The 27,742-nt window shown below is 50.7% G+C and overlaps 2 protein-coding genes across 7 annotated transcripts; one reads left to right on the forward strand and one right to left on the reverse strand.

Moving 5' to 3' along the window:
• The first annotated feature begins 57 nt into the window (after positions 1-57).
• On the forward strand, positions 58-9,926 carry BUD31 (BUD31 homolog). Of its 2 annotated transcripts, XM_047838536.1 has the most exons (7): positions 58-250; positions 770-951; positions 1,459-1,593; positions 2,023-2,143; positions 7,647-7,769; positions 7,985-8,151; positions 9,681-9,926. In XM_047838536.1, exons 4-7 carry the CDS (start codon positions 2,050-2,052, stop codon positions 9,729-9,731), a joined length of 435 nt encoding a protein of 144 aa, XP_047694492.1. In that variant the 5' UTR covers positions 58-250; positions 770-951; positions 1,459-1,593; positions 2,023-2,049; the 3' UTR covers positions 9,732-9,926. The 2 variants fall into 2 exon arrangements, with proteins under 2 accessions (XP_047694492.1, XP_047694491.1); XM_047838535.1 differs by lacking the exon at positions 770-951.
• Positions 8,041-27,626, reverse strand: PTCD1 (pentatricopeptide repeat domain 1). Of its 5 annotated transcripts, none has more exons than XM_047838523.1 (10): positions 27,498-27,626; positions 24,735-25,222; positions 22,330-22,470; positions 18,795-19,013; positions 16,916-17,017; positions 14,285-14,992; positions 13,113-13,229; positions 12,225-12,407; positions 10,363-10,537; positions 8,041-8,662 (listed from the first exon to the last, which is right to left on the reverse strand). In XM_047838523.1, the coding sequence occupies exons 2-10, from the start codon at positions 25,197-25,199 to the stop codon at positions 8,643-8,645; spliced, it is 2,130 nt and encodes a 709-aa protein (XP_047694479.1). In that variant the 5' UTR covers positions 25,200-25,222; positions 27,498-27,626; the 3' UTR covers positions 8,041-8,642. The 5 variants fall into 5 exon arrangements, with proteins under 5 accessions (XP_047694479.1, XP_047694482.1, XP_047694481.1 ...); XM_047838526.1 differs by having other exon boundaries at positions 27,519-27,598; XM_047838525.1 differs by having other exon boundaries at positions 27,486-27,506.
• Between the last annotated feature and the right edge of the window lie 116 nt (positions 27,627-27,742).

The raw sequence follows: 27,742 nt of genomic DNA on the forward strand, positions 1-27,742 counted from the left end.
GCTGCCCAGGCAACAGCGCCCCAGTCCCTCAGCCCCCGGGGAGACGCGTGAGCCTGCCGGTCTCCCCCCGGGAAGTGACGGCAAAAGGCAACAGCGGGCTGGAATTTATACAGGCGGAGCTGCAGACACCTAAAATGACGCAATCTCAGCGCGAGAAAGGGAGGGGATCCGCGAGGACCTCATCCTGGAGAGATTGCCTGGGAAGCGGAAGCCGTCGATAAAGAGGCGGCTGACGGCGACGGTGGTTCAGGTGAGTGCTTTTCCTGTGTTCTCTAGTACCTTGGTGACCGCTAAGGCCAGGAATCGGAGATCTGCACTGGCCCAGAGGTGGTGGGAGCGGTTGGCTTGGGACGGGTGCGGGCTTCTGGAGCGGGAGGTCAGAGTTCCCGAGAAGAGTCGGCGCCTGGTTCGTTCTGCCCAGGGAATGGGTTTAGGGGTTCTCTTGCTTCTAGGTTCCCACTCCTCCCACTGCTTTCTCTCCCGAAAATGTTTTCTGTCTAAATGCTGTTTGTTCTTGTAAGCTCGGCCCAGATGTCCTCTCAATGAGCCTTTTGTACAGTCGCGACTGTAATGTTTTCCCTCCCTAGCTCCGAATGCCTTTCCACGCTCTTACGAGCGCTACCACCTCTTATACCACCCGACACCCCTTGATCTAGTTGCTTCCTACCAGTTTTCTATTGTGGGTTGTCCTCTGACCTCCAGATGAGCCAGGGCTCTCGAATTTCCCTGGGTCATAGCAAATTGGTGTCCCGTATCTTTGTTCTTCCAGCCGGGCGCGCTTGGGCAGGGTCCAGATTCTGACCATCTCTAGCTTCAGAGCAGGGAAGATACGTCCAAAGACCACTGATTTGGGAGTCAGGAACCCCCCCCCCCCCCGCCATCCGAATCATACTTTGCCAGTTTTCATCTGTGTGACTCTGACTTTACCTGCAGAAGTTTCATTTCTCATCGGTAAGGTTGTTAGTGGAGGATTAAGGAAAGGAGGCTGGGTGTCGGGGGCGGGGGGCGGGAGGGGGAGTGGACATTGTAAACTGTCAGGCACCCCACAGAAGGGAGGGACCGATGAGTTTGGGGGATAGGAGTCTGCTATGCTGCACAGTAGGAGGTAATTAACCTGAATTTGCTTTGCCACCTAGAAATGCCTTGTGACTTGAAAAATGTGGTTGTTTAGATTTGGACTGGCTAATTGTGTGGACTTTATATAACTTGCCTTTATGTAATACTTTGTTGGGTTTGAAGACTCTTTGGGGGTGCCTGGATGGCTCAGCTGGTAGAGTATATGGCTCAGGTCATGATCCCAGGGTCATGGGATGGAGCCTGTGTTGGGCTCCGTGCTGAGCTCCTACTTAAGATTCTTTCTCCCTCTCTGCCCTGTTTGTGTGCTCTCTCTCTTAAAAAACAAACAAGTGAACAAAAACTCCTTGGCAATCAAGCTAATTCACTGCTCTCGTTTTACAGATAAGACTGAAGACCAGAAAGGGAATGTGACCTCCCCCAAAGTTACAGTAATTGGTAGAGCTGGACAAGAACTTGAGTTTGTAACTGAAGAGATCAGAGATCTTTCTGTTACACTCTTGGGAAGCAGACCCTGAGGTACTTTGACTTGACAGCATCTTTTTCCCTTTTAAACGCTCATTCCCTTGTCTCTCCCAACCGTAGTCCTTCCCACGCTATGTTGTAATTGCCTTGTCACTTTCTATCTCCTTGCTAGAATGTCACCTTCTCAACTATAGAAATTGTGTCTTACTCTTTGTTCTGTGTTCCCAATATCCAGTACAGGGCCAGGCTCATAGGTGATGTTAATGATAACACCAAAAAGTCTATTAAACACATTTAATGTAGGCATGTTGCATATAACTACAGTTAAATCTTCACAATGGTCCTATAGGTAGATTATATTATCCCCATTTTACAGATGAAGAAACAGAGTAAGGGAAGTGAATGTGCACCAAAATGGTGGCTAGTGAAGGCCTTTGGGGATCTCAGGTTCAGAAACCAATCCATTTAATTTTCCTCTCCCAGATCTTTGCAAATTATCTTGTGGGAAACATGCCTAAAGTCAAAAGAAGCCGGAAAGCTCCCCCAGATGGTTGGGAGTTGATCGAGCCGACACTGGATGAATTAGATCAAAAGATGAGAGAAGGTGAGTGGGGGAGTTCGCGACTGGGTGAGGTGTGTCTAAGGGTCACAGGCTTAGATGACCCCCCAGGGGCCAGGCATAAATGCAAGTATCGGTGGGAAGAGACAGGCAGCGCCACTATGGCCTCCTGACACGGACGTGTTTTGTTTGCTTATTAACTCAGGAATGTTCTATGTCCTGGAAAATAGGATGGCACCAATGAAAAGGTCCTCAAAGCCATTTTGGGGCCAACTAGATATGAAAGCTTTAGAGAATAAAGACCGAATAGCAGACCTATAATTAGTTACTGTTTTGGTTAGGTACATATTTAGAATTTTACAAAATATGTTTACTTGGAAAATCCTGTCCTTTTTCATTTTCACATTTTCTGAAACAGTTTTATTATTTTTTTTAATAAATATTGGGTCTTTGACACTGGTTTCATCATCACTTTGTTTCTGCATTATACACTAGTTTTTTACAATGTACATTCCCAAAAAATGTCGATGATCCTGAACTTTGTGAATCATGTAGTATGATTTTAGAAAATTTATCCGAAACCATGAGCCTTATATCTTATATGATCACAGTGTAACTACTTACTGAATTGCTTTTTAAAGTGGTCCTTTCTTTAAAGCTTTTTGGTAACTAACCCTTGTTATGAGGTCATACCTCCAGCAATAATTATTAAATCATTGTTAAGTCACGTTGCCTTTTTTCCCCCAAACTGATTGTATCAGATAACTTCTGTTAAATACCTAGAACTTCCAGTAATCAAGGTCATTTTTGGCTGAGAGATTTCTTCCCCAAACCGATCTCTATTCAAAATAAAGGAACCTGGAGAGCGCTACAATAGAAAAGATTTTGTGAGTCCTTGAAAATTGTCTCCAAAAGAAATATTCTCTTCCATTTTTGTTTAATCATATAGGCCATCAGCATTTCTTTGCTTTCCCATTTTTTTATAAACTCACAGGTGTAAGACCTGTTTCATGTTGTCCTTGCTTCCATTATGAAGAAAACAGTGGATGGCAGGTGGCACCAGACTTGGCTTTAGTGTTGGGAACAATAGGAAACTCTGAGGATGTGGCAGACTGGACAGGGGCAGGAGCTGCTATTCACCCGAAGCCCATTTTACCTTGGGATCCAGGCTAAGTTTTGCCAAATTTTCTGGGGGGGGGGGTCCCCAAGAGAAGCCAGAAATCCAGCTGTTTTACGTGAACTGGTTTTTTTTTCTCCAGGTTTATTTTGAGAGAGCGAGAATGAGCGGGGGAGGGGCAGAGAGAGAATCCCAAGCAGACTCTGTGTGAGAGCACAGAGCCTGATGCAGGGCTCGATCTCCTAAATCGTGAGATCATGACCTGAGCCGAGACCAAGAGTCAGATGCTTGACCAGCTGAGCCACCCAGGTGCCCCCATGTGAACTCTTCTAATTTAAAATTCAAACTTAAAAAAACAAGATTCCGACTCTTGATTTTGGCTCAGGTCATGCTCCCAGGGTCATGGGATTGAGCCCCACGTTGGGTTCCATGCTATATGGAGCCTGCTTAAGATTCTCTCTCCCCTGCTCACACTTTAGCAACAACAGCAACAAAAAACCGCAGGTATTTGTGAAAGGAGCCAAACAAAGCCTGCCTTCAGGCTGGCTGGGGCTGCTGGTTCCTCGTTTGTAGCCTGTAGCACAACTTTTGCCTGTGGTATCTGTGGCCACACTCCTAGACATGGGGGACCCTTGTGTGGCTTTTGGCACAGAGGAGCCCAAAGCCAGTGGCATTACCAGGCCTGTCCTGATCTGAGGGCTACTTACAGGACAACTCACACTTACTGAAGCAGATGGAGAGTTCCCGTTTTCTCCTATAGTTTGTCCCCAGTGTTTGCTAGCTTGACTCTTGACCCTGCCTGGCTCTTTATGTGTCTGTTAGGTCATACTCAAGTTTTTGTACAGCTGCTGTGGCCCTGGAGGTCCCCAAAGAGCCTGATTATAGCAACTGAGGGGCAGAGATGGGGGAAACTGTGTGGCAGGGGAGTTTGGTGGGTAACTCAGAAATAAAGGCACTATTTCTGTGAACTATAACCAGGACTTGTAAATAACTGCTTTTATAAGGACTTTAAACTAGTTGAAAATAAGCATAAACACTTGCATAATGAACCCTTAGCTAGATTTTTAAACAATAACATTTTAAAAGAATTGTTGCCAAGGTTTTGAAGTTAACGGGCAGTTGCTTTTGAAGTTTTTGGCATTAGCAAAGTGGCAAAAAGCTACATCTAGTTTGCGCCACGATGCCCCTACCCCCGGCCTTTCTTCCTGCCCTATCCTCCTAGGGGCAGGACTGTGCATCAGCCACCAGAAACGGCGTTCCACTTTGTGTGTGGACCTGTACAAAACAACATCCAAGAATGTGCACGTGGTTTTGGGAAAATGGGTCCAAACGGGACTTTAAAAATGGGAGTGCTGCTATGATTAAAAGACTGAAAAATGACCAAAGCTCAGGGAGGGAGGCTCTGCTTCTAGCTGCAGCCTAGGCAGCAGTGTGCCCTTCCCTCAGTGGCTTATCCGGATGCATGGCTTTCCACACTCTGCCCAGGTGACCACATCTTCTCCAGCCATGACTCAAAACTAGACTCTATATACCAGCTGCCTGTGGAGTGGCCCCATTTGGATATCTCAAACTTAACCATGTCCAGAACTGAATCATTCATCCACCCCAGAGCTGCTTCCGTTCTGAGGCCACAACCACGGACCCATCCTGGACTCTTCTCATTCTTTCTTCCTATCCAAGCATCTAAGACATCCAGATTCCTAAGAAGGGTGACAGGATGGAGGGAATGTTGTGAGACAGATCAACAAAGTACAACGTCTGGATGTTGTTTGGACCTTAATTCAAACACATGCGTTGTCAGCAGGTGTTTTTGAGGCAATGAGTGAAAACTGAACTGAGTATGGTTGCTAATAAGGAGGAATGGTTGGTTTTGTTGTGTGGGATATTAGCATTGTGGATCCTTTTTTAAAAGTCTTTAACATGTTAGAGATACATAGATATTTATGAATGTGACACTTGATGGTTTGAGATCACTTTAAAATACTTCAGTCTCCCACCCCCAGAAGTGGGGAGAACCAGATAAAATAAAAATAGCTGAATACTATAAATGTTTGAAGCTGTGTGATAGGTCTTGGGGGTCCAATATGCTGTTCTGTGTACATTTTAAATTACCATAGTGCGATGTTAGAAAATCCACAAGTCTAAATTTTGATTCCTTTTAAATTCCACCACATGGTCCAAGCTGCTCTCACCTGGATTACTTCGGTAGCTTCCTACTTCTCTCCCTACAGTCGTTTCTACAGAGCAGCCAGGGTGAGGGCTTCAAATTAAGTCAGATCACAGTCTGCTCAGGACCCTCCAGTGGTTCACTTCCCCATCAGAGCAAAACCAAAGTCCTGAGGCACCTGGGTGGTTCAGTCGGTTAAACATCCGACTTTAGCTCAGGTCATGATCTTGCAGTTCGTGGGTTCCAGACCCACATCGGGCTCTGTGCTGACAGCTCAGAGCCTGGAGCCTGCTTTGGATTCTGTGTCCCTTCCCTCACTCTCTCTCTCTCTCTGCTCCTCCCCCACTTGCACTCTGTCTCAGTTAAACAAAGTCCTTGTGTGGCCTTCCAGGTCAAACACTGTCTCACTGCAGCCCCCTCCTTAGTTCCATCCCCTCTCTCCCTTATCCCCTGCCCACAAGTGCCGTTCCTGGATCCCTAAGTAGTCGTGCCTCAGGGCCTTTGCATTGCTGTTTGCCTTATAAGCATGTTTGCCCCTCCCCTTTTTTATTTAAAACTATTTTTTGATGTTTGTGAGAGAGAGTGAGTGAGCATGAGTGGGGGAGGAGCAGAGAGGGAGACAGAGGATCCAAAGCAGGCTCCACACTATGAGCACAGAGCCTGACATGGGGCTTGAACCCATGAACCATGAGATCAAAACCTGAGCTGAAATCAAGAGTTGGCTGCTTAACCGACTGAGCCACCCAATGCCCCACTCCCTTCTCCCTTTTAAATTGGGATCTAATTGATATAAAACATGCATGTTTTATATCATGCACATGATTTTAAATGATGCACGTACACATGATTTGATATGTGTATATGAAATGACTAACACAATGTGACATCCAGGCCTTACAAACACACCATACAGTATTATAAATTATAGTTCCCATGCTATGCCTTACATCTCCAGGACCTGTCTTCTAACTGGAAGCTTGTACCTGTGATCCCCTTCACCAATTTTGCCCAGTCCCCAGCCCACCCCTTGTTTCTTAAGGTCTGTGATCAGATGTCCCTCTTGTGCCTTCTTTGATCACATGTATAAAGTGGCAGTCCCCCCTCTCCCCACTTGCCATCCCCTCTGTGTTCTCTCTGGCCTCTACCACTTACCACCAGGTGCTGATCTGCTTCCCTCCTCGGAACGGGGCTCCAGACCTGCTCTGTCTGCCCCACTGCCTTGTCTTCAACACTCGATCAGGGCCTCAGCTGCAGCAGGCACACAGTGTGCGCTGCTCAGGCCTCAACACCTGCCTTTTGCTTGGATCACAGAATCTTGTTCGTGGAGCTGAGTTCTACATCCTAAGTCATAGAATGTCCCCAAAGTTGGAGAAATGGAGGCACATTTTTCTTGACCACTCCTCCCCTTTCTCCATTCTCTAAAAACTGAGTCAACGTGATAAAGATCAACTTGGAGCTGCTAAGAGACAGAATTGCCACTTCAATCATGTTTAAATCATGTGGCTCATTTTTTATCTTTTTTAAAATAACAGCTCTATTGAGACAGAAGTCATATTCTGTAAAACTTGCCCTTTTGAAGTGTTAAGGGTGTTCAGTATATTCAGAGTCAAGCAACCATTACTCCTCCAAAAGAAACCCTGCACCCTTTAGTAGTGCCTCCCCCGCCCCCCAGTCTGAGGCAACCACTAACCTACTTTGTGTCTCTGCAGATAGTCATCCAGTAGGTGGGCTTTGGGGATGATGTTTTTTTCACTTGGCTTCATGTTTTCGGGGTTCATCCGTGTTGTAGTAAGTCCATACTTGATTTCTTTTTACGGCTGAATGATATTCTGTCTTGTGGGTGGGTTATGTTTGGTGTATCCATTCATCAGTTGGTTGAGGCTGGGTTGTTTCTACTTTTGGCTATTGTGAATAATGCCGCCTAAACATTCATAGAGGAGTTTCGTGTGCATGTGTTTTCAGTTCTTTTGGGAATATACCTAGCAAGAGAACTGCTAGGGCACTTGGTAACTGTTTAGCTCCTGGAGGAAGTGCCAGACTTTTCCAGAGAGGCTAGGCTGCACCATGTTAACATTTCTACCAGCAGCATATGATCCAATTTTTCCACATCAACACCTGTTACGGTCACTTTGATGACAGCAAACCTAGAGGGTATGAAGTAGGATTTATTCTTTATCCCTAGTTATTTAAAAAACAAAACATTGTGACCCGTGATTGAACGCTGCCTGCCACAACAAAACAAACACACCCCTTTTTCTCCCCAGCTGAAACAGAACCTCATGAGGGAAAGAGGAAAGTGGAATCTCTGTGGCCCATCTTCAGGATCCACCACCAGAAAACCCGCTATATTTTTGACCTCTTTTATAAGCGGAAAGCCATAAGCAGAGGTAATTAAATTCTCTTGGCCTGGACAACTTGAGTGGCTTTCACATTTATTTAATGGTTCTTATTCTTACAGCCTTAGCAAATGTCATTTGTCTTATCACTAAAAAAGGCGGGGAGGGGCCACTGTTGGCGAAATAGTCTTTTTAAGGAAGAGTGGTGATGGGTTGGGGCAGCTGTTATACCGTGGTCTGATGCCCTTTCCCCATTTTTTGGACAGAACTATATGAATATTGTATTAAAGAAGGCTACGCAGACAAAAACCTGATCGCAAAATGGAAAAAGCAGGGGTATGAGAATTTATGCTGCCTGCGGTGCATTCAGACACGGGACACCAATTTTGGGACGAATTGCATTTGCCGGGTCCCCAAAAGCAAGCTGGAAGTGGTAAGTGAGGTCTCCGCCCCTGTAACATCTGATGATCAAGTTGGAGGTTCCTTTTTCAGTTCAGAAGTGTGTCCTGGGTGACGCCAGGGGATTTTACACTGTTTTGTGGGGCTGGAATGTAGTCCTTATTGCTGGATGGCCTGCTGGCCGTTCCCGAGAGAGGGAATCGCTCTCTCGGGGAACCCACACCCGGCAGTTTGGCAGCAATGGCGTGTTAGGTCTGGGGGGGGGGGGGGTCAGTCTCAACTCCACCCTTGGGCAAGTTACTGAAGTCCTTCCTCATGTATGACCTGGGGGTGGGAAGGCTGAGTCAGGGAAGCACAGGCCAGTAAGCAGACATTCCTGTCCTTCCCCTCTGGGGCTCACTCTTCAGGTACCCTATTTTCCAGGCCTCCTTTTCCTCAGAATTACACTGTATTTCTTCTGTCAGAACCTTGTTCTCTGGGGAGCTCCGGAATGATGCTGGGTGTGCAGTAGCTGAGCTCACAGCGTCAGCCTCTCTGAACTGGAGCTAGAGAAGGAGGCAGACAGTTACTGTGATGTTACCCTTAGTGGCCTTTGAGTGCAGCACCCTTGGCTGCTCGTTGTGGGCCAAGCCGGGTGGTCAGACTGGACTGCCCGCCTCCCAGTTGGCCGCCTGTCACACAGGTGCCTCATCACAGGGTCCCTCTATGCTGCACACTAGTTAAGTTTACAGAGCTTTGACTCCAGGCACGGGGCTTTAGCTCAGCAGGTAGCTCTGTCTCCCTGAATCACCTGGAAGGCCAAAGGGCAGGGGGCATGGGAGAGGGCTGCCTCCCCAAGGGAAGAATCTGGGTGTGAATTTTCTGGTAGGGGCAGGGAGAGGTGGTGAAGTGGCAGAAGCCTCCCCTCTGAGAGCCCCAGGATTCTGTGGTGGCATTGGGTCCGGGGTGCTGCCCCAGCCCTGTGGCCAGGATAGAGCCTGCTTTAGCTTTAGTTGGGTTTCACCTTCTGATCTTGTTTGCTTAGGTAAGGGTCTTGCTCCTCCAAAACAGGAAAAAGGAAAATCGACACAAACCACTGCTCTAGGGCCTTCTGTTGGGTACGTCCCCAGCCAGACATTGGGGCCCACCTAGTCCAGGGGATAGGACTCTTCGGCTGCCATACAGATTCAGGTGTACATCCTCTTTCCCGGTGCCCCCACTAGAAAGTTCCCCAGCCCAGAGGCCCCTGGCACTGAGTCCCAAGTAGTACACAGACCCAACTTCCAGCGTATTGAAGGGTGTGTCATGCTCACTTCATAGAATAACAAGAATTGCTCACAGGTTTTTTTTTTTCCTTTTGTGGTGGGGGGATAAGCATGTACATAGAATTTGCATATGTTAAGTGCACAGAAGTGTAGCTTCAGGGTCCACAGTAGCTGTTTCCATCCATCATGAAGGGCTTTCTGAAGAGCATCACGGTAGACCGTGAATGTCCCACCACCTTCTTGGTGGGAGGATTGCTGTGTGGGGGGGGAGGGGTGACACGTGGTGGAAGTGCGGTGTCTCAGCTGTCCTCTGTTGCAGGGCCGGATCATCGAGTGCACGCACTGCGGCTGTCGGGGCTGCTCTGGCTGAGGCCCTCGGGCCCTGACCTCTCTTCACCCTGAACCTTGGACTTCGCAGGTTTCTGCCTGTCGCATCACGCCCTCTCCTGGGAGCAGCTCTTCTCGCAGAGCGGTGCTCCAGGCCCGAGTGGAAGCATGGTCTCTACATGTTAAGGCTTTGGTGTTTATCAGCTGTGATTTGTAGAAATAAAACTTTTAAACCTTTTGGGCCCTGCATTTGTTCTTTCAGAGAGCCAGCCATCTGTAGAACCCAGTGGGTGAGCACCAGACCCCAGGGACCCGTCACCCTTGGGACTCAATCCTGACTCCACCTTGTAGGTGCTGTGTGACTCCGAGCCAGTTCACTTTCCCCATCGGTGATGGGGGCAAGGATGACCTGAGAGGGTGTGCCAAGGTCAGCTGGTCTGCTCTTGGACCTGCCATGGACTCGTCAGGCCCTGGGCCCAGTGTGTCCTCGTACCTATGCCTGCAGAATGCTGTAGCGCTTCCTCTGGGCCCGACCATTCCCTTGCGCTGGAGGCCACTGGAACACATTTGTGGGTCAGCTATGGAAAGCATCCCGGGGCTCCCATGGAGCCCTGTAAACACCACGCACTCTGTTCCAGCTCTGCCGGAAGTCCCCGGGGCCTCCCTTCACCTGCCTCCAAGGCCTCTGTCCACGTCAGCCTCAGTGATGGCGTCTTGGTTCCCCTTGGGCTTGGTCCGGAACTTCTGCCACGGGTGGGGGGTTTCCTCTGCTGGCATCACTTTCAGCCACTGCTTGTAATAAGCTCGGAAGCCATCAATCTTCTCCAAGTAGGTGTTTTTCTCTTTGTACTACAAATGGAAACGCATGGGGTTCAGAGGAGCCATTAGTCATTGCAGGCTACCTGTAGCTAATCCCAAGCCATGGCAGCTGGCTCAGGCCTCAGGGAAGCTGTTCTTGCTCCTAGTTGGTTAAAGGGAGAGGGCAGAAGAGTTGTTCGGTCCCTGAGCAGCTAATGTAGAGAGACAAAGCTGCTGTGGGGTAGACCAGACTTCCTCTGCTAACACTCCTTCGAAATACGAGCTGCCGTGCCACACCAGGGACGTCACCCCAGCCCCCCAAGCTAGAATCCCCTAACTCTGCCTCCACAGCCTGAGTGCCTCTCTCCATTCTCAGCACTGCTGTAGTGGTCTCTGGAGAGGCAGGCAGGAAAGGAGCAAACAGCATGAACCTGGCAGATCCCAAAGGAAAGCTGGCAGAGGAATATGTACAAAAAAACCCGAAAAATGTCCAAGTTGAAGACTGTTACCACATGATGACAAACAGTCTGATTTAAAAGATTCAACCATTCTAAATTTGTATGTATCTCATACAGCCTAAAAGTACATAAAACAAAAACCTGACCATCTCAAATGGAAATACATCACCGTCGTAAGGGAATACAAATGTGATTTGAATCCAATAAGCTTTGGGCCTGTGGTAGTCCGGTGACTTGACTGAACCTGAGAAGACCCCCCGAGGGCCCTACACCACAGAGTAAAGAGATCTACGAACTAGAAGATATTGCAACATGGAGCCAACAAAAGAATAGCATCCAAAATACATAACTCGGAAGAACCAATGAGAAGACTTAACCAACTGTCCAAATACTCCCTGCTGTGCCCTCTGCCAAGCACGCTCTCTACTGCCATCTCATGAATTCTTACTGGGCCTTCAAAATGGCATTCCAGCATTGCACCGGCACGGCTGTCCCTGACCCCATGCCTTGCTGTGTCCCTGCCAACTCCCTACGCCCTGGGATTGTGCTCCTTCCTCCAGGCCACAGCTGCTCTGAAGCCACTCAACACAGAGTCTGGCTCCGTAGACCTAAAATCTGAGCCCCCTATCCCCACACTGCCCCCGAGCCTCCTCTCTTCAGAACAACAGGGAAAGAAGTGGCCAGTACAAAGCAGATTCTTTCACTGCTGCTGCTGTCCCATTCACTTGACAAACAGACTGCATTAGGCACTGGGCAATGGGCAGGCCCCGGGGAGCCAGCAGAGCCAGGAAGTCTCCAGCTCCAGGAGCTTACGGTTTTGCAAAGGTGAAAGTCACGTGCACGTGTAATGACAGGTTGTGAAGCATGGCAAAAAGGAACAGTGCTGTACGTGATGGGAAGGGGCTGTACGTGATGGGAAGGGGCAGCAGTAGTGGGGCAGCTCTGAGAAAGAGTCATTCAAACTGAGGCCCACAGGATGAGGAGCCAGTTGTGGGAAAAACGGGGAGCCTATCAAGGCAGAAGGAATACAAAAACCCCAAGGCAGGAAAGAGGCCAGTAGGACTGACCATGAATACAGGGAAGAGTAGCCTAAGATGAAATGAGCCACAGGGACGGAGACTCACGGGCTGTGTTTTGAAGAATTTGGAATTTCTCCTAAGGGAAGCCACTGACAGTTTAAAGCAACGGAATTCCACCACTGAAAGGCCAGCCCTAGGGGTGAGGGGAAAGGCAGGGGTGGTTAAAGAGAAGACAGGTGAGTTGGAACTTGGTGCACACACCCGATCAAAGCTGGGTGGGTACTGGGCTGCAAACTCCAGTTGGCGGATGACCACCTCATTCACCGGGACTCTGTTCTGCCTCATGTCCTTCAGGATGTCAATGAGATAGGTGTAGTCCAGCCTCTTGAGGGCGGCGTTGATGAGGGTGCTGTAGATGTGGGTGTTGGGAGTCATCTGGCATTTCTGGAACATCACAGACATACAATCAGCAAGGAGATGGCCACTGTTGGGACAAAGCAGCCTACCGTGCGTGTCAGGCTAGGGGGCTTACCTTGCCGTTCAGGCCTGCTCTGCAGACCAGCAACCAGGGCAAGAAGGGCAGAACCCTGTGGCAACGATGGGCTGTCCTTCCTGCTCCAGGAGGAAAGTGTGTGCCCCCACATGGCAGGCCCAGCCCACCCAGCTGAGGATCCTACCCTCTCAGCCCTGAAGAACTTGCTCAGAAATCAGTGGACTCGGGCAGTAAACCACGTGCAGACCACCTCTTCGGCTCTTGGCTGTAGGTTTACCGCAACCCCTGCCCCCAAAGTTCTGATAGATCCCTGCTCCGGTCATACCTTCCGTCCCTCCAGAACTGGGCCTAGTCTCTCCCCACGACCTCCCTCAATCTCTCCCACCACAGCCACCTTGAAGACTGTCACACCCTCTGCTTTCAATGCCGGCTCCTGCAGCAACGGACCAGGGTCCACTTTCTCTCACATTGGGCCAATGACCATTATACCCTTGAAGCTAGAGCATCCCTACTCCCCACCCCCATGCACACTGTTTATGCTGTCTGGGTGCAGAGGCCTGGGGGTTCAGGAGGGCCCAGGCCCTCTCTTCCCAAGTACCCCCCCCCCCCCCCCCCCACCGAATTCTCAGCACCTGGCCTGGCCAGGACCCACTCACCTTCATGTCTGCGAGTAGTCGCAGGCCGTCCCCCGGCCTGTGGCACCCAATGGCCAGGTTGCAGAACGTCTGCAGGTTGGGAAGGATCCCCCTCTTTGCCAGGAGTGGCAGCATAGCCTGTGGGGACAGACATGGCACTTCTGTAAGCTGTAACCCACCGGGCCCAGCCAGAGCCTTCCCTGGTTGAAGCCCCGATTGGGTGCTGTAGGCCTCGGGGGCACAGCAATGCTCGGGGGCCTCGCATCCCCCTCTGCAGCCACGCTAGATGCTGCTCTCAGCCCAGCTCCCCAGAGTTCAGCTGCTCTGCAAGGACTACCCTTCCTTCTCCCCGAACGTGAATGGGAACATGAATCCCTTCACATTCCTGTCTCTGTTCCACTGTCGGTCATCCACCCTGGCCTTCGGCCTTCAGTGTCTAAGGCGGGAGACAGCGCCAACAACAGCGTGGGAAGTAACGGCCGAGGCTGCCCGGGCCAGGGGCTGCGGAAGAAGATGGCCTCGCAGCCTGCCTGGCTCAGGGAGGGGTTCTGTCATGTTTACCTTGTCTAGAAGGTGTGCTCTGCACTGAGGGCCTGAAGGCAGAGGCTGTGTCTCTTCACAAGACACAAGGGCCCACAAGAGCCCAGGTCAGTGCTCTGACAAAAGAGACGTGACAAAGACACATGGACAAAATCCCACAAGGACTCCCGTGTCCCCATCTGTGAAATGGGGAAGCCTTGTACCAGCACAGCCTTGTGGTGCAGCCAGTGAAGAGAGGAAAGGATGGGAAGCCTGCAGAACAGCATTTAACACAGAGGGCTAAATCAGTGTGTGTGTGTCAGGGGTTGTGGCTGAAGGGTGGGCACACTTGGGAGCCACCAGCCTCTTAGGCCACGTGTCCCATGTACCTCTCAGCAGTGTGAGGATGTTTGATGTCTGCCTCCACCCACCTGGGAGCTCCTCAACGGGGATGGGGAGAGTGGCTGGCTGGTTCACCGTTCGACTGTCAGCTTTGCCCAAGCTCAGGCTCAGGCCCAGGCCCAGAACAGAGGCCCCAGACAGTCTGGCCACCTACTGCAGGAACGGATGACACACCCTGCAGGGGAGCCAGGTCCTGCAGTCAGAAGGTCAGAGGAGGGAAGGAAAGGAGGGACCGCAGCCTTGAACCTGGTGCCTGCCTCTGAGCCCCTCACCTTTGCCCCCTCCAGATCTCCAAGCTTGCTCTTCTTCCTCATCAGCGTGTTGAAGAACGTCACATCAGCCTCCACCTGGTGCATGTCCAGGACGGTCAGCAGTGAGGACTCCGCGGGACTCCCGGGCTCCACCACCTCAGCAAGCAGTGTGAGGGTTTTGATGTTGGGTCGGAGCCCGTGCTCTGCCATCTTGCCCAGGAAGCCCTCCAGGCCCCCCATCAAGGCTAGCCGGTCAGCCGGGGTGGTCACAGTCCCAAAGGAGACCACAGCTGGGGAGACTGCTCCCAAGGTCAGGAGGTTGGTCTCCGGCCCCCGGGGAGAAGGCTCTGGGGCCAAAGAAGTGAGGGCCACCATGTGGTCAGGCTCTGTCTTGGTTTCCACCTCGGGCTGGGCCTTGCTGGGGCCTCTGGCTTCCTGAGGCTCCAGAGGGCCCTCAAGCACCTGAGAAGGTTCCAGAAACAGCTGCCTCTCCAGGGCCTCCACGTCCAGCCTGACTGACATACCGTCGCCCCCCCGGGCCTGGGCTCTCCTCCTTGCCCGAAACCCACCTGCCAGGGGCTGGAGCAAGACTGTCTCCTCCCTGGGCCTCAGGAGCAGTGCCGAGGCCACCTCCGGGTCCCCCAGGCCGCAGTCTCGAGCTGCCCCCAGGAGCAGGTTGTAGCCATGCTGGCTTGGCTGCAGCCCCAGACTCAGCATCTGCCTCCACACCTACTGGGGAGGGACAAGCTTAGCCCTGTGCTCCTTCTCAGAAAAGCCCTCGGCAGAGCCGGCACAGGGAGTCAACAACCATTCGGTAAATGCAAAGGGCACAGGAAGGAGCTGGACAGTATCTAATCCAACGCCAGGTTCTAGACAACTGAGAATCCTGAGAATCTGAGGACTCTCTGGAGGACCCCTGTCCTCCCTCTAGTTTACCCCAAACCTGTTCTCGCAATTTCATCTCTCTGTCCTCTCCCAAGGCCCCTGTACTGGGAACAGACTTTGCCCTGGGTCTCTGCCTGCCTTCTCTGTACTCCTCTGGGGAGGGACGATCAGAGAGGCTAGGTTCCGGAAGAGTCTAGAATGACTTAAGAACTGGATTTAGTTGTACTTCCTGGGTGCTCACTGTGTGCCCTGCCCCGTGCAGCCTTCTCACACTTCCTGGAGAGCAGGCACAGTGGAAGGGGACTCAACCAGGAAGAGTGCCTCACAAGCTGGCAGCCCTGTTTCCTCTTGAGATCATTTTTATCCCACAGCACAGTGCCTTGCACACTCAAGTGTGTTTTCCACAGAGGACTGCCCTGATCATGTCTGGGTCAGTCTGACACCAAAACCATGCCATTTCTAAGATGCCATGAGATGCCACACAGGGCTCACTGGTCTCACTGCCTTTGTGGGCTCAAAAGAAGGCCACCTTCAGTGGGATGACAGCTCACATCCGACTTCCTATCCTTGTCAAGGTAAGTGTGCAGACAAGGTAAGGGCTGGTCAGGCCCAGGTGGGTGCAGCTTGCAAGACATCTGCTGCCCATCAGACAGGGATTTAAGAAGGGCAAGGATCTCAGCAGGTACCCCCATGGGAAACGCTGACAGAACTGAGGGTTAGTGGGGGCTTGGGCTCTAAGAGTCAGACGGATGTGGGTTCAATTCCCAGCTCTGCTTCGTAGCTCTGGGACCTTCAGCAAGTTTCTTAACCTCTGTGAGCCTCAGCTTCTTTGTCTGTAAAACGGGGCTATTGGTGCCTAGCTTGAGCAGTTTAATAGGTGCAAAACACAAACCAGCTATTAGCGTTACAAACTACCTCTAACTAGAACAGATCTAGAACAAGGAAAGGGAGGAACAAGATCTTGGCTGATTTTCACTATAAAGCTACTGCTTCCAGGGAGTCTGCAGAGGGGAGGCGAGCTTTTAGTCAGGGCTGTCCCAGGGGACACATGGGCTCACACTCCATGTGGATCAGCCACCTGGGGATCTTGTTGAAATGCTGATCTAGGCGCAGTAGGCCCAGGTGGGGCTGAGACCCTACTTCTCTGGCAAACTCCCAGGTGAAACTAAGCTGCCAGTCTGTGGGCCCCGCCTTAAGTGGGAGGGCTCTAGGTGAGCTCTGGGTCCTCCCCACCTGTGAGAAGCTACGAAAGCAGCTGTGGTACCATTCCTAATACCACCACCCCACTTCATTAGGGGGGGTTCTCTCGGGGGACCTGAGGTGGAATCAGAGCAGTGTGTCTCAACTTCGATGTCCACGAGAATCTCTCAGGATTAAATGTAGACCCCTGGGTCCCACCTGCAGAGATGCTGAGTGGGGGCCTGAGGGAGGTGGGCTGAACAAGCACTCTGGGTAAGTGTGCTATGGGCATTCAGAGACCGTGAGCATAGCCGATCTGAGCTAGCTGCACAGAAGGCCACTTGGTAGAGTGGGAGAGGACTGGCTATGCCCTCACTTGGGGGTCAGCCATGCCGCATCTGAGGGCCTCCTCTCCCTGCCATCTGTAAAACGGTGGGAAGCCATGTGCTTTGCAGAGGCCAAAATACCACAAATATAAAAACACCCAGCACAGGGCCGTCACAGCCGCTCAAATGCACACATCACCATCTGCACCTGACACAGGTGCACAGCGGGAGAGGTAGGAAGGCAGAGCTGGGAGGGACAGACCTGCAGGGCATATCGAAAACCCGTCTTCTTGTCCTGGATGCAGCCCATGAGCAGCAAGCTGAAGGTCCTCTCGGTGACTGCATGCCCTTTCTGGACAATTTCCTGGGGGAGGGAACAGAGGTCACACTGAGAACCTGTGGCAGAGCCCAGTCCTGGGCCCGAACGGGGCTGACTCAGGGTAGACACTCCTAGCACACCCCAGGCTGTGCATCCTGAAGAGGTGGGACCTGAATCTGGCTCTAGAGTGGCTCAGAACAAGCTCCTGAGCACAGCCATCCAGCTGCTGCCTGAACTCCGTCCTCCTCTCCTTCCAGGATGCTCTTCCTGGCCGAAGCGATCACTTTTGTGCAGCCCCTTGGCAAAGACCATCCCCGCAGCCACTTCTAGCCCCTGTGCTTGAGGCACTGGAACTGCACAGAACTGGCTTTAGGTCCCAGCTTCGCCATAGGCCAGCTGTGAGCGTGGGAAAGGCATTAAGCTCCCTGGCCTCAGCTTCCTCATCTGTAGAGTGGGGTCACAGGTAGGACGTGCCTTAGAGGACTTTTGGAACAACCCTACCAAAAGGTGTGGGGCCTGCACATGGTACGCGCTCATGGCGCTGGCCTCTCCCAGGCCTGTCGGGGTTGGCCAGACTTCTTGAAATTTCTTCCACCGCTCAGCACCTCAGAGTCTCCTTAAGCCTGTCTTCCTCTGTCCCTCTTGTGAGCATGGGTGTTCCCACCCTTCCGGTCTGCTGCCGCTCTCCCGTCTCCCCCTCAGTCACCAACTCTTCCATCTCAGTGAGCTTCTAGTTTGTGCTCCCTCTTCCTGGACAATCACTGCTCTTTCTGAACTGGGCCCTCTCCCCCATCAGCCAGAGTGACCTGCATAAAATACCAATGCCATCTCTGGACAAGTCAGAGGCCTATCAGCCACACTGCCCTCTTCTGGAAGCTTCAGCCACCAGCCTCTCACACAGCACCCTTTAGAGGGATTTGTCACTCAGGGAGGTCTCCAGACTTGAGACCCCATGATCCTGCCTCTCCCACAGGCCAGGCCGGCTCAAGGCAGCCAACCCAGGGACTGGTCAAAGGCTGTCCCACACCACATGGTACTTAGACACTCCATCGGGTCCTGGCTCCTGCAGTGCACAGGTGGGACCTCACTGGAGTAGTGAGGAAAAGCATCGGTCAGCCATGGGAAGAGTGAGACAGAACTTAAAAGTAGAGAGCAGGCCGGCCCTGAGGGAAGACAATGCTGCCAAGGGTGTGTCCAGTTCTCCTGAGGTTTGGTCGTAGGCACCTAGAGCCTTCCCTGCTTCCCATGAGCCTTTGTCTGGGTGTTAACTCATGTTGATCTCCCTTCACAACCTGAGAGTGCAGAACCACCACCCTGCTCTCGGTCCTCCCTGCTTAAACCTCCCTCACTGTCTCCTTCTCTGGAACTGGAGATAAAAACCCTGCAGCTGGGGAATAAAAGAGGCTGCAGGCCAAAGCCCTGAGGCATTCGGGCCCCTGTTCAGCACTCCCATGAGCCCACTCACCTGCTCCCCTCAAACCTGGCACACTGACCTGCCAGACTCCGCCCTCCCAGAAACCAGGATTTTTCTTCCCACTGCTCTCTCTAGGCAGGAGGCCTGCCCTGCTGGGCACTGACTTGCCCTCAGTGCTATGAAGCCCCGCCCTCCTCTGCAGTACCACCGAGTCCTGCACAGGGAGACACAGCACACAGTGGCACACACAACCTGATGCACAGGGGAGGGGCCTCTTTATGTGTCCCACGAGGCCTCTGAGTTGTGAAGCCACGCCTGACCCCTGCACGAGGGACACAACCACAACCTCACACCTGCCACGTGAGACTGGCCCCAAGCGGGGGATGAGGAAGGAAGAGGCACCCTCACCTTGAACACATCGAGGCACATCCTGAGGTCTGCGCACATGGCGGCCATCTTCAGCAGTGCATGGTATGTTTTCAAGTTGAGCTGGAAGTTTCTGGCCTGGAGCTGCTGCCGGAGCTTCAGGGCACTCTGCAGAGCAGAGTCCTTCCAGGGGGACTCAGCACAGACATTGAACAGGGCCGTATATGTGGCATCTGAGGGCTCCAGGTCCCGCTTTTTCATCTGCATTGATGGGAAGAAACTTGGAAGTGGCTCTGGGGTCAGCTGGACACACAGGTGACAAGCTGCCCTGAGAGGAAGCTAGAGAGGACTCTGTTCCTCCATTAAACAGGCCCCCAGCAGGGCCTGTGCTAAGGTGGAGCTGAGCAATATGCCAGGGCCTACTTCTCCAAAACCCTGACTCAGCCAGAGGGACTCTGAAAGCTAACCCTGCACTCCAGATGCACCAAAGTCACCCTCCCCATGGCCATCAGCCCACTCTGGGCCTGAGATGCTTTTAGCAGGATCCTCCAGATGCTCCCACCCACTGGCCGACGAGGTCACCTTGACTGTGAAGATCCATGGGGTGGACGTGGTCTGGGGAAAGGTAGGAGGGGACAATCAAACCCCTGCTCCCACATTTCCTGAGTGGTCACGGGCAAGCTAGCTCCTCACTGGAAAAATGGGGGTGATACCATCATCTTGAAAGGCTGTTGCAAGAGCCAGGTAGGAGAGTGGCCCCCACACTAGCAGCACATCTCAGGATCCCCCACCCTGCAGAGTCACACACCCAGGAGTGAGGCTGACGCTGTGCTTATGAAGCCCTCCAGGTGACTGAGCAAGCTCGAGTTTGAGAAGCTCCTGGTAAAGCCAAGTGCTATTTCCCAGACGAAGGCCACCTGACTGAGGGCAGGTGACAAGCTGCTTGCAGAGGAGTGTAAAGAAACTTCTTTTTAGAGTCAGGCCGTTTGGGGCTCAAATCCCAGCTCCAGTGCTCTCAAGCAGGGTAACTCTGGACATAGCACTTTATCTCCCAGGGCCTCCGTTTCCTCCTCTGAAAAATGAGGATGGTGATCCTGACTTTGAGAACGGATGATGCGTGCTCTGTGTGGACTCACATATACAACAGACGTGTATGAGGACTTCCTACAAGCCAGGCACTGGCCACCAGTGGTTACCAGGACAGACACAGCTTGTATTCATTGAGCTCATGCTCTAGACAGGAAGAATCATACCAGACAAATAAGTAACCAACAACAGTAGTAGTAGCTGTGAAGGACACCCACAGAAAAATGGAAAAGGAAAACCAGTACAGGTGGGGAGACCTGGCAAACACTACTTTCACCAAGTGACCAAGAAGGTAATGTCATTTGTGATAGGTCCCGTGACACGAAGTGAAGAGGGCACTTCACCTCTGTGATATTCTTTCCCCAAGCCCATAACCCCAACCTGATCACAAGAAAGTACAAATTGATCAAAAAACTAAAAATTGAACTACCCTACGACCCAGCAATTGCACTACTAGGTACTTATCCAAGGGATACAGGTGTGCTATTTCGAAGGGACACATGCATCCCCAGATTTATAGCAGCACTATCAACAATAGCCAAAGGATGGAAAGAGCCCAAATGTCCATTGATGGATGAATGAATAAGATGTGGCATATATATCCAATGGAGTATTATTCGGCAATCAAAGAGAATGAAATCTTGCCATTTGCAACTACATGGATGGAACTGGAGGGTATTATGCTAAGTGAAATTAGTCAGAGAAAGACAAATACCATATGACTTCACTCGTGTGAGGACGTTAAGAGACAAAACAGATGAACATAAGGGAAGGGAAACAAAAATAATATAAAAACAGGGAGGGGGACAAAACATAAGAGACTCATAAATATGGAGAACAAACTGAGGGTTACTGGAGGGGTTGTGGGAGGGGGGATGGGCTAAATGGGTAAGGGGCATTAAGGAATCTACTCCTGAAATCATTGTTGCACTATATGCTAACTAATTTGGATGCAAATTTTAAAAAATAAAAAATAAAATTTAAATTAAAAAAAAAAGTACAGGGGCGCCTGGGTGGCGCAGTCGGTTAGGCGTCCGACTTCAGCCAGGTCACGATCTCGCGGTCTGTGAGTTCGAGCCCCGCGTCAGGCTCTGGGCTGATGGCTCGGAGCCTGGAGCCTGTTTCCGATTCGGTGTCTCCCTCTCTCTCTGCCCCTCCCCCGTTCATGCTCTGTCTCTCTCTGTCCCAAAAATAAATAAAAAACGTTGAAAAAAAAAAAAATTTAAAAAAAAAAAAAAAAAAAAAAAAAAGTACAAATTGAGAGACATTCTATAAAATCCTTGACCAGCACTCCCTAAATCTGTCAATGTCACAGGGAAAAAAAAAAAAGGAAACTCAAAAAAAATAATAATCACAAAATGGAGAAGCCAGTATGAGAACCCAGACTGGATACAGGAATAGAAAGAGGATATCAGTGGAAAAAGTGGTGAGATCCAAGTAAAGTCCGGAGTTTGGTTAACAGTAATGTGCCAGTGCTGGTTTCTTAGTTTTGACAAATGTACCTTCACTATGTAAGATGTTAATACAGGGATTAGCTAGGTGAGAGGTATTTGGGAACACATATCTTTGTAGCTTTTTTATAAATCTAAACTTATTCCAAAATAAAAAGTGTATTGGGGGAAAAAAGCAGCAAATTGATAGAGAATAAAAAGAATGAACTGAGCTTCTCCAAGGTGACATGTGCCAATTCCCTTAAGGATCCCCCAAGCGTAAGGAAGTGCCTGCTTCTGGACTATTTACCAAGAACCACAATAAACACCCTCTGGCCCCACCTGCCCCTCACTTACCACCTGAATGCTCTTTGCTGGCTAGCTGATCATGTCTTTCTACACCATGGTATTTAATTAGGTTTTTTAGAGGACATGTTACTTTATCATTTGTAACCACAACTCTTCCCCCTTGCTTCCAGCCAGGGTTGATCAGGCCTACAGTAAGAGCATCCCAAATGACCAGCCGAGGGCTCCCAACAAGTCCTGCTGGGAGAAAGGATGCTCCCAGCTTCTGGCTCCAAGAGAGGATGGGGTCTCTTATACTGGAGTCTACTATCCTCTTTGGCAAAGCTCTCTCCTGAGTCACAAAAGAAACAGCTTCCTGGCTCTGCGAGTGATAAATACAACACAAGAAGTGGATGAATATAAAGTAAAATCATCTTCCAAGAGAAGTAAAAGCCCTTTTTTTCTGAAAGAAGGGTGTGCGTGTGCATAGAGCATGGGGGGTAAGGAGGAGAAACAAACTGGGGATGGGTAGCAGTGGAAAAGGAAGAGGTCGGGTGGGGCCTGCCCTGGTCGGAGGACTTACAAATTCATGTAATCTTCCAAGACCACCTCCAATTTACAGATGATGAAACAGAGGCTGGGAAGGTTAAACAGTCTGACCAGGGTAATGCACCAGCAGGTGACATCTCATGATATGCACCCAGCTCCTTTTGACTCTAAAGCCCATGCTCTCTGGAGCGTTACCCCTCTGGCCCCGTGCCCCAGCCCCCACTCACATCATTGTAGAGCCTGAAGGCTTTCTTCAGGTATCCGGCTCGCCCGCAGCCCCCGATCAGCACCGTGTAGTTGCATTCGAGAGGCTGGAGTCGCTCCTCTTTCAGCATCTGCCTCTCAAACAGCTCCAGGGCCTCGGCCAGCTGGGGGGGGGGGGGGGTGAACATGGGAGGGGGCTCAGGTCAGCCTCAGAGACCCTCAGCAAAAGGGAAGGAGACTGAGACTGAGGGACCCTCCCAGGCGTGCCCGGGAGCCACACATCCGCCTTGGGCCTCTGCCACCAGCTTCTTGGTTCCTGTGCTCTGCAACAAGGGAGCTTCGTGGTGGCCAGGAAGAAAAGCCCCCTAAACTCCCACCACCTACAAAAGCTCTCAGCCCCCGTGCCATGCCTGCCTTCCCTCCAGCCAGATGTTAAACTCCTCAAAGGCAGGGCCATGTCTTTGCCTGTCTGTGGGCCTAGAGTGGAGCCAGGGCCTCATCCTCAGTAAGTCCTCAGAAAATATTAATTCTGCAGATCCTGGAATCTGCCCTCCCCCTCCTTCCTTGGTGACCCCATCTGTAGTGCCAGCCCCCTGGGTCTAAGCTGGATGGGAGACTGGGTTCTGACCAGTTTGGTAGGTACACTCAGCGCCACTGTGCTGCACAATCACAGGGGGCCATTCACAGCAGCAGCCTCCTGAGATGGCACAAGACAGCAGCCCTGAATGACTAGCTTCCTCTGGCTGCAAATCCCCTTGGCCCATAGTCGTCTCTACCCCATCCCTACTCCTATACCACCCCCTTTAAATCCTCAATTCACTCCTTTACAACTTAATTATTTTCTTTGTCCATCGGTTCAGCCAGTAATTACTGAATCCTACTATGTACCAGGCAAAGTCTATTCGCTGGGATACAGCTGTGAACAAGAGGGAGATCCCTCATGGAACACATCTTCTAGTGTGGAAAGAGACACCAAATGAGATAACTAAGAAAAATATACACTGTGTCGAATGGTGATAGGTTTTAAAACAAAAATAAAGCAAGCAGTGCCAAAAGAAGGGTATGGGAGATTCAGTTTTAGATGTGACAGCCAAGCAGGGCCTCAACCAGAAGACGACAGAACAGCAATCTGAAGGAGGCGAGGGAAGGAACCATGCAGCTATCTGAGAAAACAGCCAGTGCAAAAGGCTTGAGGCAGGAGTCTCCCTGGGAGTTGGAGAAGCAGAGAGGAGGCCAGAATGGCTGTGGCACAGTGAGGGAGGGGGAGATGAGTGGAAAGCCAAGGAGGGTGGAAGGCAGATCTTGCAGCCTTCATAAGCTATTGTGAGGCTTTGGCTTCTCTGTTTCTCAACTTTTCGTTACGGAGAAGTTCAAACAGGGGTGCCTGGGTGGTTCAGTTTGTTAAGCGTCTGACTTTTGATTTCAGCTCAGGTCGTGATCTTGCAGTAAGTGAGATCGAACCCCGCGTCAGGCTCTGTACTGACAGTGCGGAGCCTGCTTGGGATTCTCCCTCTCCCTTTCTCTCTCTGCCCTTCTTTGCTCACACACTCTCTCTCTCTCAAGATAAATAAACGTTAAAAAAAAAGAAAAGAAAGAAAAGTTCAAACACACACAAAAGAAAATAGAACTACAATGATGATGAATGTTCAGCCAATCTTGTTTCACCATACCCTGTTCCCGCCCCTTCCAAACTGAATTTTTTAAAGCAAATTCCAGACATTGCATCATTTCACTCCCCAAATCTTCAACACACACCTCTAAGAGATTTTTAAACATAAACGCAATGTCTTTATCTATACTTAATAAAATGAACATCAATGTCATTGAACACATTGAGAGTCCTGGAAAGAAAAATAACAATCTTCTTTCTGCTTTAATAGGATGGCTCTGTGCTGCAAGCAGATGTGGGAGAAAGAGGTGGTGTGAGCAGCAGGGAGCCCAGTGACGAGGGTTTTGATAGCTGAGGGGCTGAGGTTAAGGCTAGAGGTAGCCCTGAGGGAAGTGTTAGGACTGGAAACATCTTGAACCTGGAGCTGGTGAGAGAAAGAGAAGAGTTGGGGATGGCCTGAAGGCATCTGGCCTGAGAGGCATCGCCATTTAGTGAGATGAAGACAGTGCAGGGAAAACAAGGCTGTGAACAAAACCTTCAGATGAATGTGGGTAAGTGTAAGGGAGATGGTGAGGTAGCTGGATATGCAGATTGGGAAGGATGGGCTGAGGATACCAACATGAGAACTGTAACAAGGAGGGGGACCCTGACAGCCAGGGGGTTGGTGGGTCACCTAGTGCAACACCCAGGGTGAGTGAGGACAGAGAAGAGCCCTGAGCATCCAAATATTTAGAGATAGGGAAGGTAAGGTGGCCCTTTAAGAATACTGAACTACCAAGAAGTAGACCCAGGAGCAGCAGAATCCAAAGGTTCCCTCACCTTTCCTTCTTTGATCAGGTGTTTGCACCGGAAGAAGTACCAGTAAGGGGTGTTTTTCCGGCCCCGCCATGGCTTTGGCTCCAGGTCCCTCTCCTCATCTTCATCAGCACTCTGTTCCCTGAGCCGTAGGTTATACAACTGGGCTGTCGATTTTTGGAACATTCTCCTTGAGGAATATTTGTTGGAGAGGGTCCCAAAGCTCTCTTCCTCTTCCTCCTGAGTGGCCATGGGGCCGGGCTGGCTCAGGTCAGAGCTGACGCTGCTCCTGTTCTTCTGGTTCCCCTGGCCAAGGGGCAGTTGAGAGGGGGAGCTGCTGCAGGCTTGTGTCAGCCCCGCAGCCCTCAGCCATTTAGGCCCCTCCCTGCCTCCTGCCCATTTGGCTCTGAGAGGGTCAAGGTGCTGAAGGGCATACAGTCCCACTGGGCGAGGGCCGGAGAAGAGCCGGGCGAATCTCACAAGGTCCATCTCTGGCTTTTCCCCTCTAGGGCCTGGCAAGGTCAGAAAAAGAATGAAGTCTAACTGGTCTTGTAGTCACAAAAGGCAGAAAGAGGACACAGAAGTGAGTAAAAGCACAAACTCTGAGATTAGAAAGCCCAGGTTCAGATTTCAGTTTTGCCAAACCATCATCCACGAGTCTCCCAGCACTGGCTGCTCTGGTCTCAGTCTCCTCCCCTGTAAACTGGGGTCAACTACAGCACTGTAGCAATGATCAAATGAGGCTTCGAATACATGGCCTGCAGCATGGTGCTGGCATAGTAAACACCCGACAGACATAAGATATTGATATCATCAAGCCATGATTTAAAAGATCGGGGACTGAAGTTAGAGCTGAGTTTGAGTCCTGCGGGACTAGGCCCATTACTTGACCTTCCTGTGCCTAGATATCATCAGCTGCAAGATGCAGATAATCCGAGGTGCCTAGGTGGCTCAGTCAGTTAAGCGACCACCTTTAGCTCAGGTCATGATCTCGAGGTTCGTGAGTTCAAACCCGGCATCTGCTCTGTGCTGACAGCTTGTAGCCTGGAGGCTGCTTAGGATTCTGTCTCCCTCTCTCTGCCCTCCCCCACTCACGCTCTCTCTCTCATAAATAAATAAACATTAAAAAAATTAAAAAAAATTTAAAAAGTGAGGATAATCCTACCGACCTCACCACGAGGGTAAAGATTAAATGAGGTATTTTTAGCACATTTCATTTAATAGAAATTTTAGAAATCGTAGCTATTATAATGTATTATTAGGAAAAATTTGTCAGCATTCTGGGCCTCTGCACAGGGAAGTTAATTCAAACGTGTCTTTCCCGCAAAATCTGTGGGTAAATGGACTAGAGGTGTGTTGTCCAATATAGTGGCCACTGGCCACACGTGGCTACTGAACACTTAAAACATGCCTAGTCTGAATGAAGATGTGCTTTAAGTACAAATCACACACCAGATTTCAAAGACTGTGTCCAAAAAAAAAAAAAAGAAGGTAAAATATATACACGATAATCTTTCGACATGACATTTTGAAATAATTTTGGACATACTGGGCTAAAGAAAATTAACATGAGTTTCCCAATTTTTAAACTTTATAATAACACGAGTACTTGAAAATTTTAAATCACATATGTGCTCGCACTGTATTTCTATTGGACAGCTAGACATCCTGGTCTGCATACTTGAAACTCTTTAATAAAGAAAAAACACCAGAATAGCCAGCCTGAAAATATTTTAGGATCTAGTTATATTAGAAAGTCACAGTTGGTAAGACTGCAGAAGTGACTGCAGATTGAACAGATTAGTAACTGAGGCTCAGGAAGGGGAGCAACTGGCTGGGGGGTCCTGCCGCAGTACAGTGGAATATCAGGGTAAGACCGGCCAGCTGTGGAACTGGGCTTGGGCTGACTTCCAACCCAGGTCCGAGTAAGATACTGGACAGCCTCTTTTGACCACCACCCTCGTGACATTAGCACAAAGGGCCTTTTCCACGTTGGATGAGGCCTGCAACTCTAACAGAAATATAACGTGAGCACATATATAATTTAAAATTTTCAAGTAGCCATATTAAAGTGCTTATATGCATTAAATGAAACACATAGCACTGTAAGAAAAAAAAAACCCAATGATATCAAAATAGGTATCAGAACGTTTTGAAAACAAACTCATGCTACATTAGTTTATACGCTGCTTTTGCAACACACTGAATACCAAGATTCTGTCATCCTGTCGAAGCAGAGATGGGCGTAAATGATAGCTTGTAAGTAGTTGCAGATACTCTATGTCCAACCATCATTTACCCTCCTCCCCACTGGAAATCACGACTTAGTTTAGGGCACTGCTAACGTTACTCCGTCACGGAAGGAAATGCTCATTTCACACAGAGAAAATTAAAGGTGTTATTTTCTTCCTCCACAAGTTCATTAACCTGCCCAAGCTAATAACCCCTGGTTTAGTGACGCGCTGCCGCTGGCCACTCTGGGGGATCCGCCCCTCGGCAGACGCTCCCAGGGGCCCTTTGGCCAGCCCGACCACTCCACACCGGCCTTTAGAGCCTCGGTCGTCTCACTAGACGTCCCCCACTCCGACCCCGGCGGTGACACTCGCGGCCCCTGTCCTGTCCCGGCCCAAGTACTGGTCTCCAGGAAAGGTCAAATGGGCTCCCACTCGAAAAGTCTGGCCTAGAGAACGCAGCCCGGACTTCCAGCCCCGCGTCACCCCCAGTGCGGCCCCGCGTCACCCCGCCGCGTCGCCCCCACTCGCGTGCCCGCCTCACAGCGCCGCGCACCAGGCCCTCCTTCCCGGCCACCTTCCCGTAGGCACGCGTCTCCGCCGACTTCGCGCAGGCTCAGTCCGCTACGCGAACTCCCCACCCGGTGCGCGCGGAGGCAGGTTATCCGGTGCAGCGAGGCGAGGCAGGAGATCGGCGGGCAGCTAGTCGGGCCTGGCGGAGCGGCCCGTACTCCGCGCTCTATTGGCCGGGTCTGGACAGGCGAAAGGCCGGCGCGGGCTCAGGGAGCTCCCGGCATCCCT

Source organism: Prionailurus viverrinus, chromosome E3 (genome assembly GCF_022837055.1).
Source record: "Prionailurus viverrinus isolate Anna chromosome E3, UM_Priviv_1.0, whole genome shotgun sequence".
Taxonomy (NCBI): domain Eukaryota; kingdom Metazoa; phylum Chordata; class Mammalia; order Carnivora; family Felidae; genus Prionailurus; species Prionailurus viverrinus.